Below are 17,056 nucleotides of genomic sequence, written 5' to 3' on the forward strand. Positions count from 1 at the left end.
TATAGTTTTGCTGTAAGTTTGATTTATTATGATAACATTTTATTAGACAAAGTAACTGTTGAGACCAGGCAAAGCGCCAATATCACTGAAGTGAAGTCCAATGGTGCAAGAAAAGCAGTCAGATGACATTTATTAAATAATTATTATTAACAAGTTATTATTTAGCCAGAATATATAAATCATTGTATTTGGTGTAAACACTGAAAGTGAGTGTACCGGAAAAAATCATAATGATGTTTAATTGCACACAAAAACTATGTGCATACACTCAGTATTCAATTTGTCTCCAAAATCTTTTTGTCTGGTGGGTTTTGGGTTTGTCTAAACTGCTCATGTCTTTCTCCATGTAAGACCTCAGTGCCGTGAGAGGAATCACAGTCAAAACTATGAAAAGAGGTCCCAAGTTGTAAATAAAAATTGAGAAACCGATATTGGAGGAATACACCCTGTTTGTTCCTGAAGTGTTTCACAGTTTGGCAGGTGTTAGCAATTTACTGATGCTAATTACAGAAATGTTTGGATCCTTTAAAACAGTGTTAATAGGCGAATATTATCTCACAAAACAAAGTGTCCATCAACCTGTGTTAAATGCAGTGCTTATTATGGACATCAGAACCACATTCAAAACCCAGTGAAGTTTTAATGGGATTGTGGCCAAAAAAACAGCATGGCAGAGCTAAGTGACATCTGGGGGAGGCCTCCATAAAAACATCATCGCTGCGCCAGCCTGTTAAGTAGACTTTTAGGGTATGTGCCAGCAACACACACTCACTCACTCACACACACACACACACACACACACACACACACACACACACACACACACACACGTAAAGACATGCATACTTGCACACATACACAGTCATTTAATCTGGAAACACAAACCATCACACACACATACTTGCAGCTAATTATTTTTTACACATTATCTGTCTTATTTAGAGAACACATTTTCTTCCTGTATGAGATAACCAGAAAAAAAAACACAAAAGATGAACATTAGAAAGAGAATATGATTGTGTTATTCCATAGTCAGCCAGTGCAACAGAAACCAATAATTGGAACACAGTGTAAAAAAGCGTAGTGAGAGAAACTCAGCCATGGGGAAGCCGACCTTCCCACTCAACAAAGGCTGTGGCATTGTCCCCTTTCTAGGTAAGGAACTGCTCGAGTCCCTTAATATGTCTATTTGTTTACTTATTTATTTGTCTTGATTGATTTGTGTGTCTTTCGTCTCAAATCCTCCCACATTTTCCATTTGCCAGAAAGTGTTGCAGAATGTCCACAGGCACACATCTCCAGGCGTTTGCACAACTGTGGCTGTATTTTTCCACATCGGTTGTCATGGTGAAGGAATTCCCCACCCCGACAACCTCACCTCCTCCTGGCAGCTCCATCACTCCTCATTGGCAGGGCTCTCCTCCAGAGGCGTGATGGTGGGGAGGCCCAGTCCTGTTGCATTGTGGGATGCAGTGAGGCTGGCAACAGTGTGTAGGAGGACGAGAACCAGCAGGCAGAGTTTGAGCCGGCTGTTACACAGTCTGCAGGCTGCCGAGGAGCTGAGGGAGGTACGGTACTGGCATGGCGGGTGAGTTCTTTTCAGGGTCCCCTGGGAACGGTTGTTCACTTTCAAGTCCCACCGCACATCACAGCACTCTGCCCTGGGGTCAGCACCTGATGGATAGTCCTCCAGCAGCCCTAGTAGTTGTTTTGAGGTAAGGGGGATGGTGGAGGTGATGGAGATATAAACCGTTAACACACAAGTTGTCTCAAAAATTCCGCATGTAGCATTTTTTTTTAAATTTATAAATCCTGTCCTTGCTTTCTGTCACAAAAAGAGCATTGTTGTTTGTCCAGCTTCCCCCTCAAGCACTGCTTTGAGAACCAAAAGAAATAAAAGACAATAATGACAAAAGATCTCTGTGAGATTTTATTATTATGAACTTGATCATTATTAAAAATATAGTTTGAAAGCACCACGGCCAAGAGAGAATGTAAAACAATGCAAGCAAATGGGGGGGAAAATAGCACAAAAACATTGTTACTTAATTTTCCAACTCAAAATCTTTCCTCGACACTATCGGTTTTAACTTTTTATTGTACCCTGAAAACTTGGTAGTCAATTGACAGAAAATTAGTAGAAAACAATAGTTTTGATAATACATTACTTTTTCAAGCAGAAATACAAAAACATCACTGGTTAGAATTTCTCAAATATCCCTATTTGAGGAATTTCTGTATTACAGTATCAATGGCTTTACTGTTTGGATTGCTGTTTGGACATGATAAGCTGGAATATGTCCTATTGGGCTTTCCGTATAATCTGACATTTTATAAACCAAACAATGAATTGATTAATCAGCATTTGACAATAATTGATAGATACAGCCCTTATGCAGTATTATTTTGTTTCTGTGACAAATCTTATTTTTGATGTATGAATACTTTACAAATTTTGTCCAAAAGTATGCAGTATTTGGTGATTTTTTTTAAAGAAACATTAAAAAACAAAATACATACTAAAGATGAATTCAATTTAGCAACAAAAGTATTATTCATCAAAATGTACTGCATGGACACACAAAGAATGAAATCACAAACTGACACTCTCTACTAGCAAAGACCGTTCATCGTAGACTGTATGCATGCAAATGTGGGGTGTGAACTTTGAAGGAGCTTGTGCCCACTCAGCAAAGTTTGACTGTCAACAGCTTAACTGTTTGTGAAAAGAGGAACCATGTAATTACTGCATGTTACTGATGAACCTGCATTTAGAGCTACCACGTCTGCAGAGTTATTGACAAAATACACACATACATGCAAAGGTGAAATACTCTACCGGAAGTGATGCAATTGCTGCTATCATGTCACTAATTTACCTATTCACCCAAGTACTTGCTTTTTCTTTCCCACTACATCAGCTTGTGTTTACAGAGCAGCATGTACATTTACAACTGATTGCAACATGGTACCACCTTTTCATCTTGTTAAAAAAGTTCCGTGACTTTTCTTTTTATTGTCAGTAAAGCCGATGAAAAGACCAAACCAATTAAGTGATACAACTAACTAAGTCATATTAACTGCAATCAAAGCCTTATATAGTTTATATGGATGTGCCATATTTCTCCATAATTGTCCAACAATTATTTAAATGTTGCTTGTTTATTTTGACTCCATCCCAAGTACACAGTCCTGTTGCCGTAAATACTCACTGGAGCAGTGAACGTGTATTAATCTACCAGACAAATATACTATTCGATCAACTGTGCCAAACTGATTTAGCAAATTATCGTTATGTATGTTAAAAATGTAAGTATGTACAATGTATGCGATATGTTTATAAGGATCATTTTCAATGGGATGAACGGGTAGAAAATAGAGAAAATTGCCAGCCTTCTCCTTCATTTTCAAAGAGAGACAAAGACGCCTTGTTTAGTTTTCTTCATAAATACATAAATCAATACAAATGATGATTGGAAAAACATGCACAAATAAGAAAACAAACACTATTATTAATGTTTTCTGCCATACTGCACGAGTGTAAGCTGATACTTAAAATGACCACCAGAGAGCAGCACCAACATGTGGTCTAAGTGTACTTTGCTTCTGTGGGGACAAAATTCTGCTCATAGTAATTGTGTGCCCCCACTCTCTCACTTCCCATGTTCATGGAGACAAAAATCTGGTCCTGACAAGATTAACTATGTATCTAGGATTCGGATTTCTACCCAGGGCATGTAAGCACTAACACTGACCCACAGTGTGGTGCTATATGCTGTTCAGTACAGGAAGATCATACAGACTTATTGTCACAGTGCTACAAAGTACAAATGTCTCTTGGTGCTGTGAGGAATTGGCATTATTGTGTTGTTATGGTGCATGACCCTGTTAGTCTGGTGATTAAACAGAACACCCTGTAACTGTAAAGTCACAAGTGTTCACTCTGTGACCATCATAGGTTGTGTGTCCTATTGAAGTATCATTGAGCAAGACTCCTCGCTCACTCTGTGCTCACTACAGTATGTGTGCGCGGTGCACAGTACATTGGGTTAGAGAGGCTTGTTACTCATGGCTATGAATCCCAGGATTTGGGGAAGTAATGCTCTTTTATCCCTCAAATAGTCAATAAAGCTCTTCGCCCCAAGCTGTTGAGTACTAAAGTTACACTGGGCAGTTGCATGTACTGAACTGATGCTTATCTTTAAAATAAGAATACAAAAAAAAAAATAACACAGAAGCTAAAAACAAAACAAACAGAAAAATTCAAAAACTGTGAGATGATTTTTGTGTACCTGTGCATATAAAACTGGGGCTGCCTCCATGAATGAGATCATCATTGTCGGGCAGGACGAAGGGGCACCGCTGCTGTACCTCCAAGCAGTACTGACCACAGGGGATTCGCTTAGTGCAGTGCATCTGGGTGGTCTGGAAGTACTGAGAACACAGCCAGGGCTTATAAACCATCTAGGTGGGAGACAGAGAAGTGAGGGCAGGGGAGAGAGAAAGACAGATGGAGGGGGTGCAGAGAGAGGATATTGATGAGTTAGTGAGGGTTGGATACGCACATGCACACTCTCACATGTATTTGCATCATCCATGACCTCTCCAGCCATTGATTCACACAGGACTGAGAAGATATCCTGGCGGTCCTGATATTCACTGTTTCATGAATGTGGCAGTTGCTGTGCAGTCATCACTTTGTCAGTCAATAAACAGTATTACCCAACCTTCTCTTCAGAACAACGTGGTATCACTGTGTACTGTGGCTGCATTTCACAGCTTTCAGAAGGTGGCCTTTGACATGCACACATGCACTTCACTACTCATTCATTCATTAATTCATTAATTCATTTGTATTTCTGTTATGCAAAACATTTGGTCATTCCCACATGCATTTACAAGATACTACTTCAATAGTTTGAAGTTAATACTGTTTATACACAATTGACCCTTAAAAGGATCAAGTGGAATGTTTTACTTGGAAGTCATGTATTTACATTGTTGCGGTTATTGTGAAAAAGGCATCGGATGTGCAGGAAACACACATTTCTTGCAGTTATTCATTCATTCATTGGAGCTAATTTTTTTGCTCCTTGTCTTATTTTAAGGTAAAATTAGGAATATAACAGAATCAGAATAATTTTTGAAAGAAAAAAAATAAAGTTTGAAATAACTGACTTGTCCTTTTGTGCTTTATAATCATATTGAGTATGCAACACAGAGCATGGCCAGGGTGAGTCTATAACACTGGATTTGAAAATGTTTGTTAGAGACTCCATCTCTGTCACTTTAAATCTAATGGCTAAGAGCTTTTTGAAATTGCCTGTGTTCGTTTTAGAGCTAATGGTGGGTTGGTGGTGCTGAAGTGGGTGTGGATTAGGGACCCAGGTTGGAGAATGTTGTCACCCTGTACACAATTCCCTAATGGGTTGCCTGGCCCCAACACCAAAAATCATAACGACAGATTAAAACCTGTTATCACTCTCTTAAGGCGGGGACTAACATCGCCAATAGCTGGATCATATTTACAGTACTGTTTCCTGAAGCTATTTAGGATTTGTTTACATCAGTCATGTAAAATAGGCCCGCAATATAATGATCCATTACAAGACAACAAAAGTTGTCTCCATGACAACTGGGCAAACTGTGATGTGGTTGGGAGATTTAGAAAAGCTAGTAAGCAGGACTTCAAAAATCGAAACAACAAACTGGACAATGTATCTCTCAAATGAAATGCTCTAATATCAACAGTAGACAACGATCTAAGTTATTAATGGTATCTGTCTGATGTTGTAAGGTTTGTTTACATCAGGGGGCTAATGCTTGTAAATGCAGCAGGAAAACTGTCTTGGATTTAGAATCATCATCATATCACTCACACCTCATAACACAAACACTGGTGTTGTGTTAAGACAAATTGCATTGTAAATTATGTATGTGAGATTTGCTGAAATATGCCGTATATGGTCAGAACAGAACAGGGCTGTATTATGTTATGTTTATGTGCGGTAATTTGGTAATGTTTTCTCACCCATTTTCTCAACTCTTCAATTGCACAAGTGGGGACAAATTATTTACTTAGCACCTTGTTTTTCTTTTCTCGCTCAATAAGCTAGTTGCCTTATACGGTATTATCACCTGCAGCAATTTGCTGGCATTTCCTGTGAAACACTCCAGGGACTGTGAGGCAAGCTAGCACCTGCTATGGCGCCTTAAATCAGTGCACCAAACCATACCGATACATACAGTACGTAGGCTACTTGTTGCTATTGTGTGTGTGTGTGTGTGTGTGTGTGTGTGTGTGTGTGTGTGTGTTTGCGTGTGTGTGTGTGTGTGTGTGTGTGTGTGTGTGTGTGTGTGTGTGTGTGTGTGTGTGTGTGTGTGTGTGTGTGCTAGAAAAAGAGGAAGAGATTAAGATGTAATGTGTATGTTGATATATTTATTTATTCTTCTGGATAAAATACAGAAATACAAAAAACTGCGTGGGTATAGTATGAGTACAAAAGCTTTCTTTCCTAACTGAACTATTAATCAATCTGTAGCTGTAGATGGCTGCAATCTAGCCAAGATGAAAAACCCAAGACAGGACAAGAAAAAATATTGATGGTAAAAAAGGAATGAACACAATACAGGGTGAATATCAGACATTGTTTGCTATGTTTTGGGATAACAAAGCTAATGAGGATAATAATATGGGGATTTAATCTAACATGACTAATCATCCTATTATTAAAACATTTTTGGCAATTCTGTAATGCCATCACAGGTTCGACTATTATTACTATATGTTTGTGAATATAAAGATAAATAAGAAAAAGAAATGGCCATATGTGATTCGTCATATTGGGAACTTACTTGGATCAAACGCACTTGGACTTCAATTTTATCTAATTACACAACTGTAAAGTGTTGTGACTGTACGGTTGACAGTATCACGGTGACAAAATCTGTTCACATATACACACCTGAATACTAAATACTCAATGCCTCTGTGTAAGTTCCCCCTACAGTAGATGTTGCCAGAACCACATTTTGCCATGATGACACGCAGACACACACAGACTCACTAGGTGAAAACAATACCAGCATTGTTGCCATGGCTGGTAACAATGGTCTTTATTGTGACAAAACCTGTTGCATAATAAATATCCTTTGTGCCTTTAATGACCATACTGGGATGTCATTTTGTAGCACATGACATTTATCACACCATAATATAATTATGTAAATATTGCTTCAGCATAACATAGTACCTGTTGCTTTGAATCATATGTCATGCTTATTTACAGTGAGAGGCAAATACTATATGCATGACTGAACACATGCACACTGACATTCTGCACACAGTAAATTGCTGTGCCTTAATAATTAGAAAGCCATGTAAAGAACACACACACACACACACACACACACACACACACACACACACACACACACACACACACACACACACACACACACACACACACACACACACACACACACACACACACACACACACACACACACACACACACACACACACACACTGTCCTTCTCTCTAATCTATCACTGTGTAAAAGTCAAATCTTGTAGGTATACGTACAGCATGGATACATATTTCTAAATGATCAACTTTCTGTGCGTCAGCGTACGTGTAAATAAAGTATGTGTGAGAGCACTCAGTTGTCTTTTGCATTTTGCTTGTGCAACACATTTTCCACCTCATGTCCTACTCTGTGTTTGGACAGCTCCTCATCCTGTAGCTGTCAGCATGGGGAGATAGAGACAAAACAGGGTGAAATTCAGCAACATATCACGTTGCAATAACAATGTCACTGGCAATGAGTGTCAAGTAGAGTCTGTTTCGGTATTTATCAGACATTTTCAGTACTCAGCAGGATCTCAGAAAACAATGTTAAATCAAGGTCCGTTTGGTTGCACCTAGATGGGACATGAATTGAAAAGCTGAATACTCAATGACATCACAACTGAAGAGATTATCTTTAAACAGCACCTTGATCCTTGATCTTGATCCTATCAAAAAAAGGTCTCACACAAGTGGTCACCTTTTGCTTATCCGTTTCACATTCCCATACATTGGAATTCAAGACACTGAGTAGGCCTGTGAATGTTCTCATTTGTCCAAGTCATCGTTATCCCCAAAGCAATTTCAGTCAAAAATTGGTTGCTGAGTATGTTCACAAGTACACTAATATTCCACCATATTCTGAATAAGACAGAATTGTGTATCCGATAAAGGTAATGTAAACAGTAAACTTCAAAATAATGTTATTTTTATGAATGTAGCGTTGTCCAATTAAGATGTGGCATATGCCTGTATTATTCAGGACATGTATACAGCAAATATGTGTCTCAGTTGAGGTTTTACTGCAGTTTAGAGCCAGTTTACAGCCTGTTGTCTGTAATGGTGGAAAAAATAATTTTCAAAATTTTCAAAAACGGATATACAGACAATATTTTGTTCATGCTAACGTTGTCTGTGTTTAATAAAGCTCATTTACAAGGACGTAGAACTAAAGTAGGTTGGATCTAGAGGACACCTACCCTTGCCACTAGAATAAAAGGGCAAACATGCCCTGTGAGCCTGCCAGTCAACAGAACATCTGTCTAAAGTGCAACAGATGCAGTTTCTTTTTGGCCCTTTGCCAAACAGTTGCATCCTTTTACACTCAGTTGTCGTTAGTGAGACTCACTGCCTCCTACAAGATCTCTGCTCCCTCAACCATCATTCTACTGTAGAGCCACGGCTAGTAATTTATCTTCCTGCTGTCAAATCTCAGAGAGGGAGAAAGAGACGAGTGAGGGAGATAAGGAGAGAAGTGGCATGATAGAGATAGTGGTAAGATGGACTCTTTTCCTCCTTTATATAACTTTTTCCAATCTGGTGTGTTCTGTCAACCCTCTAGGGGAGAGAGTAAAATACTGCTTCCTCCTCAATCACTGACTTAGTGAGTTAGAGGTCAGGCAGGTGGCTCTCAAATTTTTATTATCCTTATTTTTGTCACCTTTCACTTGCTTTTACAACTCCTTTTCACTTTTGCTTCCTGAACTCCTGTCATTGTGTCATTTTTCTCATGGTTTGATTTGTTTTTGATGCTTTTATCGTAAATTCACAAATAGCAGCACACATGGAAAACCTACTCAATGTATTTCCAAACAATGACAACAACCTATAATGTACTACAATGGATCACAACACTAATTCTGTCTGGATTACACCCCCACACACACACACCTTTAAATTTAGGCTATTTACACACATCAGTACAGCATAGTCTTGTAATTCTCAATGCTCTGTTGCTTTTAGCTTTTCTTTTTTAAGGAATTACTGTTTTTTATTCACAAAGTATTTACAATCACTTATATCTGTGGTGCAAAATGTACATTGCTTGGGTAAAAGCCTCGATAAAATGTACTGTAGGTATATAAATGTAATACATGTAAATGGATATATGCAGTGTAAAATAATATCCTCATGGAGATGAATAACAAATGTTAAACTGTTACTTAGTCCATGGAAAGAAGACAGTGGAGATGAACAGACACAAACATGCTCTTGTCTTCAACTTCAGTGGATATTTGTGATTGATGAGTATAGAGATCACAGACTGTATGAAGAGAGATATCAGCATAAGAGTCTGCTCAGTGCAATCACACAGAGGGTTGGCACCTGCTTTAACAGCAAATGTCAGTCACGAAATGTATTCATTGCTTTTTGCCAAAAAGACTAAAAACTCTCTTGAAAGTTTTGAATTTTTGAGATAAGACACTTAAATTTATTTAGACAATGCATACCATTATTGCATTGCAAAATATATCAACACAATATTTTGTTACAACCAACTCTGCTTGCCTGCTGGATATCTGCAGAGTTGAGACTCAGCTGTCTCCACAGTAGATTGGATTATTTCATAACGATTAGGCTAATAAGGTTGTAATTGATGGAAGGCCTTACCCTACCCTGTGGTATTGGTTTTAAGTGGCCCCGGAGGCCCTGCCTTGTCTTTAATGTTTTATCTGAACTTGTGGTTGTGGCTGAACTGCTGACAGAGACTGAGGGAGCTGGTAGCATCACACCAGATTACTGCAACCCCTTCCTCTCTCATATGCAGTACAGAACAGTAGTGCTACAGAGAGGCACAGACGCACCTAAACACAAGAGTCTCATGAGCTACATTGTCAATTACAACTAATACAGCCATTCACTGCCCCACTGCTTTTAGGCTATCCACTTTTCTTTTATCCTCTTTTCTGCTTAAACTGAAACTATCCCCGGCTGAAATAATGGACCAGGACAAGTGTACAGCACAATAGGATGAATTAGCATACTTTTAACCTGTGTCAGCCTGGGGCATGGGAGTAAAACCATGGAAGGAAATGATGAGAAAATGTCTATACTCAACAATTTTAGCCAGCTTTTCTTTAGGTTTTCAGATTTTTAAACTGATTATATCTGCTCTATTATTGTCCCATGCTGCAAAAAGTACCTTACAATCAACAAGCACAGCAGAAAACACAACTGCATCATATTCCTTGCAAGTGTGTGCAAGAACTACAGTAGAAATGGTTAAACTACAGAATGCTTTGGCATTTGTTTGCCTTGTTTTGTCAAATTCTAAATGAAAAGATACATTTCAAGATTTATCTTTTTAATAATGAATGAATTAATAGACCCTATACACTGTATAGTGTCCACTGACGTAAATGCAATTTCTTTCCCCCAATCCACAGAAGTACAGATTATCATTCTGCAGGCTTTCTACAGTGTTGGATGAAATGAGCAGTCCATTCAAGCAGTGACACTAAGGCAGTACAAGATATAAGGGTCAAATAGAGGTTGTTCTTTAGTAGGACCCAGCATGTAAACTATCACTTTAATTTCTACAGCAGCAGTAGCAGCAGTGCCCCATGGGAGTTCCACTACAAGATGGGGGCTGAAGGGTCAAATCGCAAAGGTTACACCAAATATAATCTGTAAAACAACATCCACATTCACATATGCAAACAAACGAGTGTGCATGGCTAAACACACCAGTGAGTCAATGAATGTAATCAAGCATGAACTCAAACACGAAGAAAAAACAAACCCCGGGTCTCTGAACGGAAAATGCATGTATAATCAGTTCAATATCATTGCAGAACAACCCTGCTAACTCAAGCAGATAACATTTGATTGGCTGTGATGTACTTATGTGCAATTCCTTTTATGTACATTGAAAACATGCATGTTTGTATACTAGCCAGGGGCGCCAGCACAGGTCTGAAAAGCACAAACTGTGTCAACAGTGGTTATATAAAGAAAATGTAATTTAGCTAATGATCTTCGCCAAGGTGGTTAGAGGAGCCAATGAGAATGTAATAGTAAAACAAAGGATGAGCGAGGCTGTCGCAGACTGAAGCCACAGCACAGTACATTGATTGAAAGAGAAGTGGTGCAGAAGACACTCATGCAACTCCCTGAGAGGCACCTATTTAATTACATTCATATTATATTTGAATGACTGTGTGGATACATGACGCCTGGTTTCTCATTATGACCCACCTGCTGTTTGTGGTGGATGCCCACACACACACACACACACACACACACACACACACACACACACACACACACACACACACACACACACACACACACACACACACACACACACACACACACCATCACACACCATCACAAACAGCTAAAAAACACCTCATATCTTTTAATATGGGCTGCTCATTTGGCAAACAAAATCCACACTGATGTAATTACCGCACACCGAGGACATACAGTGTTATATTGAGTGAGCTTATTAAAGGCAGAATAACCAAGTTCTCCATATAGTTATGCCGAGACATTTGACATGGCATGTTTCATTTTGATTCTTGTGAAAAGGGAAGAATAAAAACAAGCATTTTGAGAGCTGAATCGCAAAATAGCAGCGGTACACGGATACATGAAAAATGAATGAATGAAAGCTACGGCAGTGCATGAATCAATAATGAAAGCATCATCCGTGCAGGAGAAATTCAGTGCCTACAAGAGTGTCAGGTAGAGCAGGTGTGATCCTCTGTTAGGATGTCTATCTGGACCAGTTGATTGAGCTATCACAAGCTATACTATCGCACACACACATTTAGAAACATAGACTGTGTAAAACAAGTGCTATTTTGTAAAACAAATTTCACTGTTATTCTATTGTTTGTTTGTTGTTGGTTGCATTTATTTCGAATATTTCTCAAAAAAATAATACACACATATGTGTACATACACATAAATGCACATACATATCTACAACAGTAATCGCATTCATCATGAAATAAAATATTCGAAAAGGAGTGAGAAGAAGTTAAACTTATAAACTTCCACCCCTTATCCTTCTTTATAACTTACAACAAAAATAGAAATGAGCTTACTAGCCCAACAGATTTCTTATATATAAAAAAAATAAAATAGAAAACGCTTTCCCGAGTGCTAAGCAAAAAAAAGTCCTCAACGCACAATAAAGTAACACACATATAGCTGAACGTGTGTTTACCAAAAAATTAATATGTGATTCAGATACACACAGAAAGATATAGAGAAAAAAAAAAATCCACCCCCATACTTTACAGTACACCCCATCACACCCTTGTGCCCATTATACCACTTAGTGGTCCTGGGTAACTTCATCCCTATTAAGACAAAACTTGTATGGTATCATTGTCCCTTCCTTTCTGTCTGCTGTGTGTGTGTGCTTGCTGTGGAGTTCTGATTCAGGAGCCAATAAACACAGTCAGTGGATTACACCTGAGCAGTTTGGGCCTTATTCACAACTATAAATTCACTTTTCGGCATGGCCCTAGATAGACGGATTTTTAACATATATTCATTGTTCCCAGAGAATAAATCCTGATTAATGGTTTTGATGATCCAGACTTTTCCTCTAGCACTACCAGCAGGTTGACATAACAAATGAAGCTTAGCGATGCTTACTCTATTAATTTATTCTCTCTCTGTCTCTCGCTCTTTTGAATTATGCACAACAAGTTCCTGCAAATGTTTCACAATAAAAGCCTTGTTAATAAATGAGGGGACCCACTGCAATGCTACAGGGCATTTTAAAAAGGATACAAGAAGTATTTAACAGGGCATATGAGAACAGATCATTAAAGAAGAAAGCTACTAAAACATTTCCAAATTATCAATACATAGTGAATTTCAAAATAAAGGACTGCTTGAAATAAAGGCCATGCACCCTTAGCAGTTCTGTTACCAGCGGAATCACTGTCACTTATTTGGAAAGAGCAACAGTCAATGGGGGAACTCATTGGTTTTTCTGGGGCCCAGCCAAGGAGAAAAGATTATTGTCTTGACAGCACCCTGTCCCGGTAGTCTAAACCTAAAAACAGAGAAAGTGTCGCAGAAAGGTACGACAAGTAATTATGGATGTGAGGATGGAGATGGGTGAAGAAGGAGGAGGAGGACATTTTCTTCAAAGAGCACATCCATATGCACAAACCATTTGCCCTAAAATTAATTTTGTTGATTAATCGAGGTTATCTGGATGTAATTCATCGGCACTGTCATGCTGACACTTACACTGGTAATTAATTTGACAAAGATAATTATCAGCAAGATGGGCCTACTGTTAGTTAGAGTGATGAATCAACACCCACTGCAATCATGCAGCCTGCTGTTAGCTCTATGGGCCATGCTTGTATGCATGTGTGTATAGGCTACCTGCAGCTCAGTAATCAACTCTCTCTGCCTCTGTGGGGTCCTATTCTTGCATCCTCAGCAATGCAAAGCTGTTATCCAAGCATCAGACAACTGTTCACCATAACCGCACTATCACAGGAAAATCCCTTTCTCTTTGCTGAACTGCTATCTCCCCTGCTGCTACATACCCCCCCCCCATACAATCCACCTCACTCCCCCCTTGTCTCCCTCTGCAGTGTGTACTGCAGCAGTTGGATGAAAAATGGCCTGGAAGGGGGGGCTGGCGCAAGGTTGCCAGCAGAGACATAACAGATATACACGCTCACCTTCAGACACACACTGTGTGCTCGCTCTCTCTCTCTCTCTCTCTCTCTCTCTCTCTCTCTCTCTCTCTCTCTCTCTCTCTCTCTCTCTCTCTCTCTCTCTCTCTCTCTCTCTCTCTCTCTCTCTCTCCCTCTCCCTGGTGTTATTTCTCTAGCTTGCTTTCTTTCTGTCTCTTTTACAGGTAAAGCAGAACAGAGAGAAAGAGTTGCATATAGACGAGGAGGGACGGAGGTGTCTTAACAGGTTATTACAGTATAAAAACCGTACAGTTGTCATAGCTTGTTAATCAGATGGCTTTCCTCCCACAGGTGCCACTGACAGGCCAGCCCTGTCCGGCCCTGTGGTGATCACTCAAAATTGAGCCCATGTCCTAAATTGTTAAATCATATTCCTCTTTGTTTTAAAGTTTGTTTCAAATGGGCACAGTGCAGACATAACAACCACATGTGTGAATCCACGTAGATACAACTTTACAACTTTGCTTTAGTAACTCCCCTGTGATGTTTTGCTATTTGCATCATTCCATCAATGTTTATCTGGAACAGGCATCAAAAGATAAAGTCAAAGAGAAAGGAGGGAAGAATCCTAAAGGGTGTCAGTGTATAGTAATCAATCATTCATCATCATTTTGTGTACAGTTTAAGACTATGACCATCAACCCATTTTAACAAAACATGTTGTCCTTCTGTCAAGATACAACGCAATGATTTCAAAGTCATGCAGTAACTGTGGGTCGATTTCCTATTCGTGTTCGAGTGGTTTCTGCTTAAGTCAGCAAATCCTACTACACACTGCTGCTAAAGCATGATGCAACATCTCATGCATGAGCTAATCCAGACAGATTTTTTTAAGATTACATCATATGTTTGAAAAGTAAAATTTTCCCATTTTAAAAACATTCTGCCATATGGAGATACTGTAATGATTATGTTCACTGCTGCTAACAAAGTTCAAACATTGTTTTTATTTCATCCTTTTGGAGCCAGAACTGCTATGCTGCATTCAAGTGTAAGTAGGACGGTCCAATTACTGCATTGTTTTTTATTCTTCTATTCAAGAAACTGTGTCTTTATCGTCATTGTCTTTATTTCAAGCTCACCATTAATAATGTGACCTTGAAAAGTCACCCTCTTGCTCAGTGTCCCAAATCACTTTTAAGCTGAGAAAATAGAATAATATGATCCTGACAGACATCCATTTAATAATAAATAACAAAAATAATTAGGCAAGTAAATTTAGATTTACATAAAAACAAATAAGGTGCTTTGTACATTCAGACTGAAACACGTGAGTCCTTTCTGCATATACAAGTAGTATACTCATGTACACACACATGCACAATATCTTAGAACACAGCAGAACATCAGCTCCACCACCTGCTTAATTATCAGATGAGCTGCTACCAGAGTTGAAGAGGTACAGATAATGGAGGTTTTGTCTGGGCAGGTCCAGCCACGTAGTGAGCCACACACACACCCACACACACACACACACACACCCACACACCCACACACACACACACACACACACACATCTGACAACGACATCTAAAGTTCTACTCTCTTTATAAACTAATTTTCATTCTAGTAAAATGAAAACATTGCACTACCCATGTGTTCTCAGACTTGGCTGAAGGTCAAAAAAATTAATAAATGAAACATTGACTGAATCAAATAGCTAGCAAACTGAATGGTACATTTAATATACAGTAATGTTAACATATTAAATTAATCAAATGATATACGATTAAATTAAATACTGAAGTGTTAAAAGAACCAATTACCCAAATTGCATGATTTCACAGTGTTCAAAATAAATTGTCAACAAATCATTTAATGATTATATTTGATTAGCCTGACATTCATTCCTCAACAAAAATGTAAACAAGTTGATTTATTACATCATTCAAGCTGACATCTAACCACCCAACACAAACGTATCTCCCCATTGATAATGCCATCCCAGTGGGTTTGTGCACAGTAACTAAAAAGGTGTCACACATTCTTATGGTCTCTAACGGAAAACTATGGAACAGTCTCTTGAATTATTCAGCATCTTTGTAGCTACTTACATGACAAACCACTGGGACAAACCCAGGAGGTCCTGTTGAGTTAAATACTGTGACCTCCATATCATCTGATACCTATCTATTCCACACCTCATATCAGATTATATGCTTTTATGGTGCACAGGGTTGTGCCTACTGGTTGTGTATAACAATGCAGAGCCTGTTTTGGCTTATTTATGCTGCTAATTCAAAATAAAGGCAGGACAGAAGGAGGCAGTTGCGTGGTTTCATGAACTAGAAAAAAATACATATTTCGCATTTTTTGCATACACAAATAGTTGGACTTCTATCCACACATAGGTTGACATATGTGCCCTGCCAACCCTGTATTGATATACACACTTGACATGCTTTGCAAGTTTTGTCTGCTGGTGTTGACTTCAACAACAGAGGGCATGAAGAGGTGTTTATGACAGTTTAGGTGAATCGTTTTCTGATCAAAGGTAAAGTGAGAAGCTGCCATTTCACTATCGAGAGTTCACTATATCCTGATGTTGTTGATTGCAAAACAGGGACAGGGAACAGCAGCTCTTAAGCGCATCATCATTGACAGGACAAGTACTGTATGTGTTTATTTAGGATATTTTTGGAACAGCTCAGGTCAAACAAAACATGCTTTGCCAGCAATGCTTCTGAGAAGATGAATTTCTAATAGCATTATCCCACAAAGAAGGAGCAAACTCAAGGGCAATGTCCCAAGTTATTTAATTTTATCTGTCTTATGTTTATCTGTGTTTATGCATATGCACACGTGCACACAGATACAGTAAGTGCAGCACCCCCCCCCCCCCCCCCCCCCCCACACACACACACACACACATGCACAGACACTATGTAGAACTCATCACTATGGTGGCAAAACCTTTCTTTTTGTTTACTTTTGTTTGCAAATCAAGGACGTTATAATTTCGCTATCATTGTAAAGTGCACACACATGCACAGACACTATGTAGAACTCATCATTATACCATTACCAA

At 38.9% G+C, this 17,056-nt stretch overlaps 1 protein-coding gene across 1 annotated transcript in view; it reads right to left on the reverse strand.

Moving 5' to 3' along the window:
• Positions 1-1,396: 1,396 nt before the first annotated feature.
• The window catches only part of nalf1b (NALCN channel auxiliary factor 1b), a gene marked incomplete at both ends in the record, with an annotated part of 76,590 nt that continues 60,930 nt past the window's right edge, over positions 1,397-17,056 (reverse strand). Inside the window, 2 exon segments of the mRNA XM_083921024.1 lie at positions 1,397-1,698; positions 4,293-4,464. Of these exon segments, the coding sequence (XP_083777150.1) occupies positions 1,397-1,698; positions 4,293-4,464 (474 nt within the window).

Source organism: Echiichthys vipera, assembly GCF_963691815.1.
Source record: "Echiichthys vipera genome assembly, chromosome: 10".
Lineage (NCBI taxonomy): Eukaryota > Metazoa > Chordata > Actinopteri > Perciformes > Trachinidae > Echiichthys > Echiichthys vipera.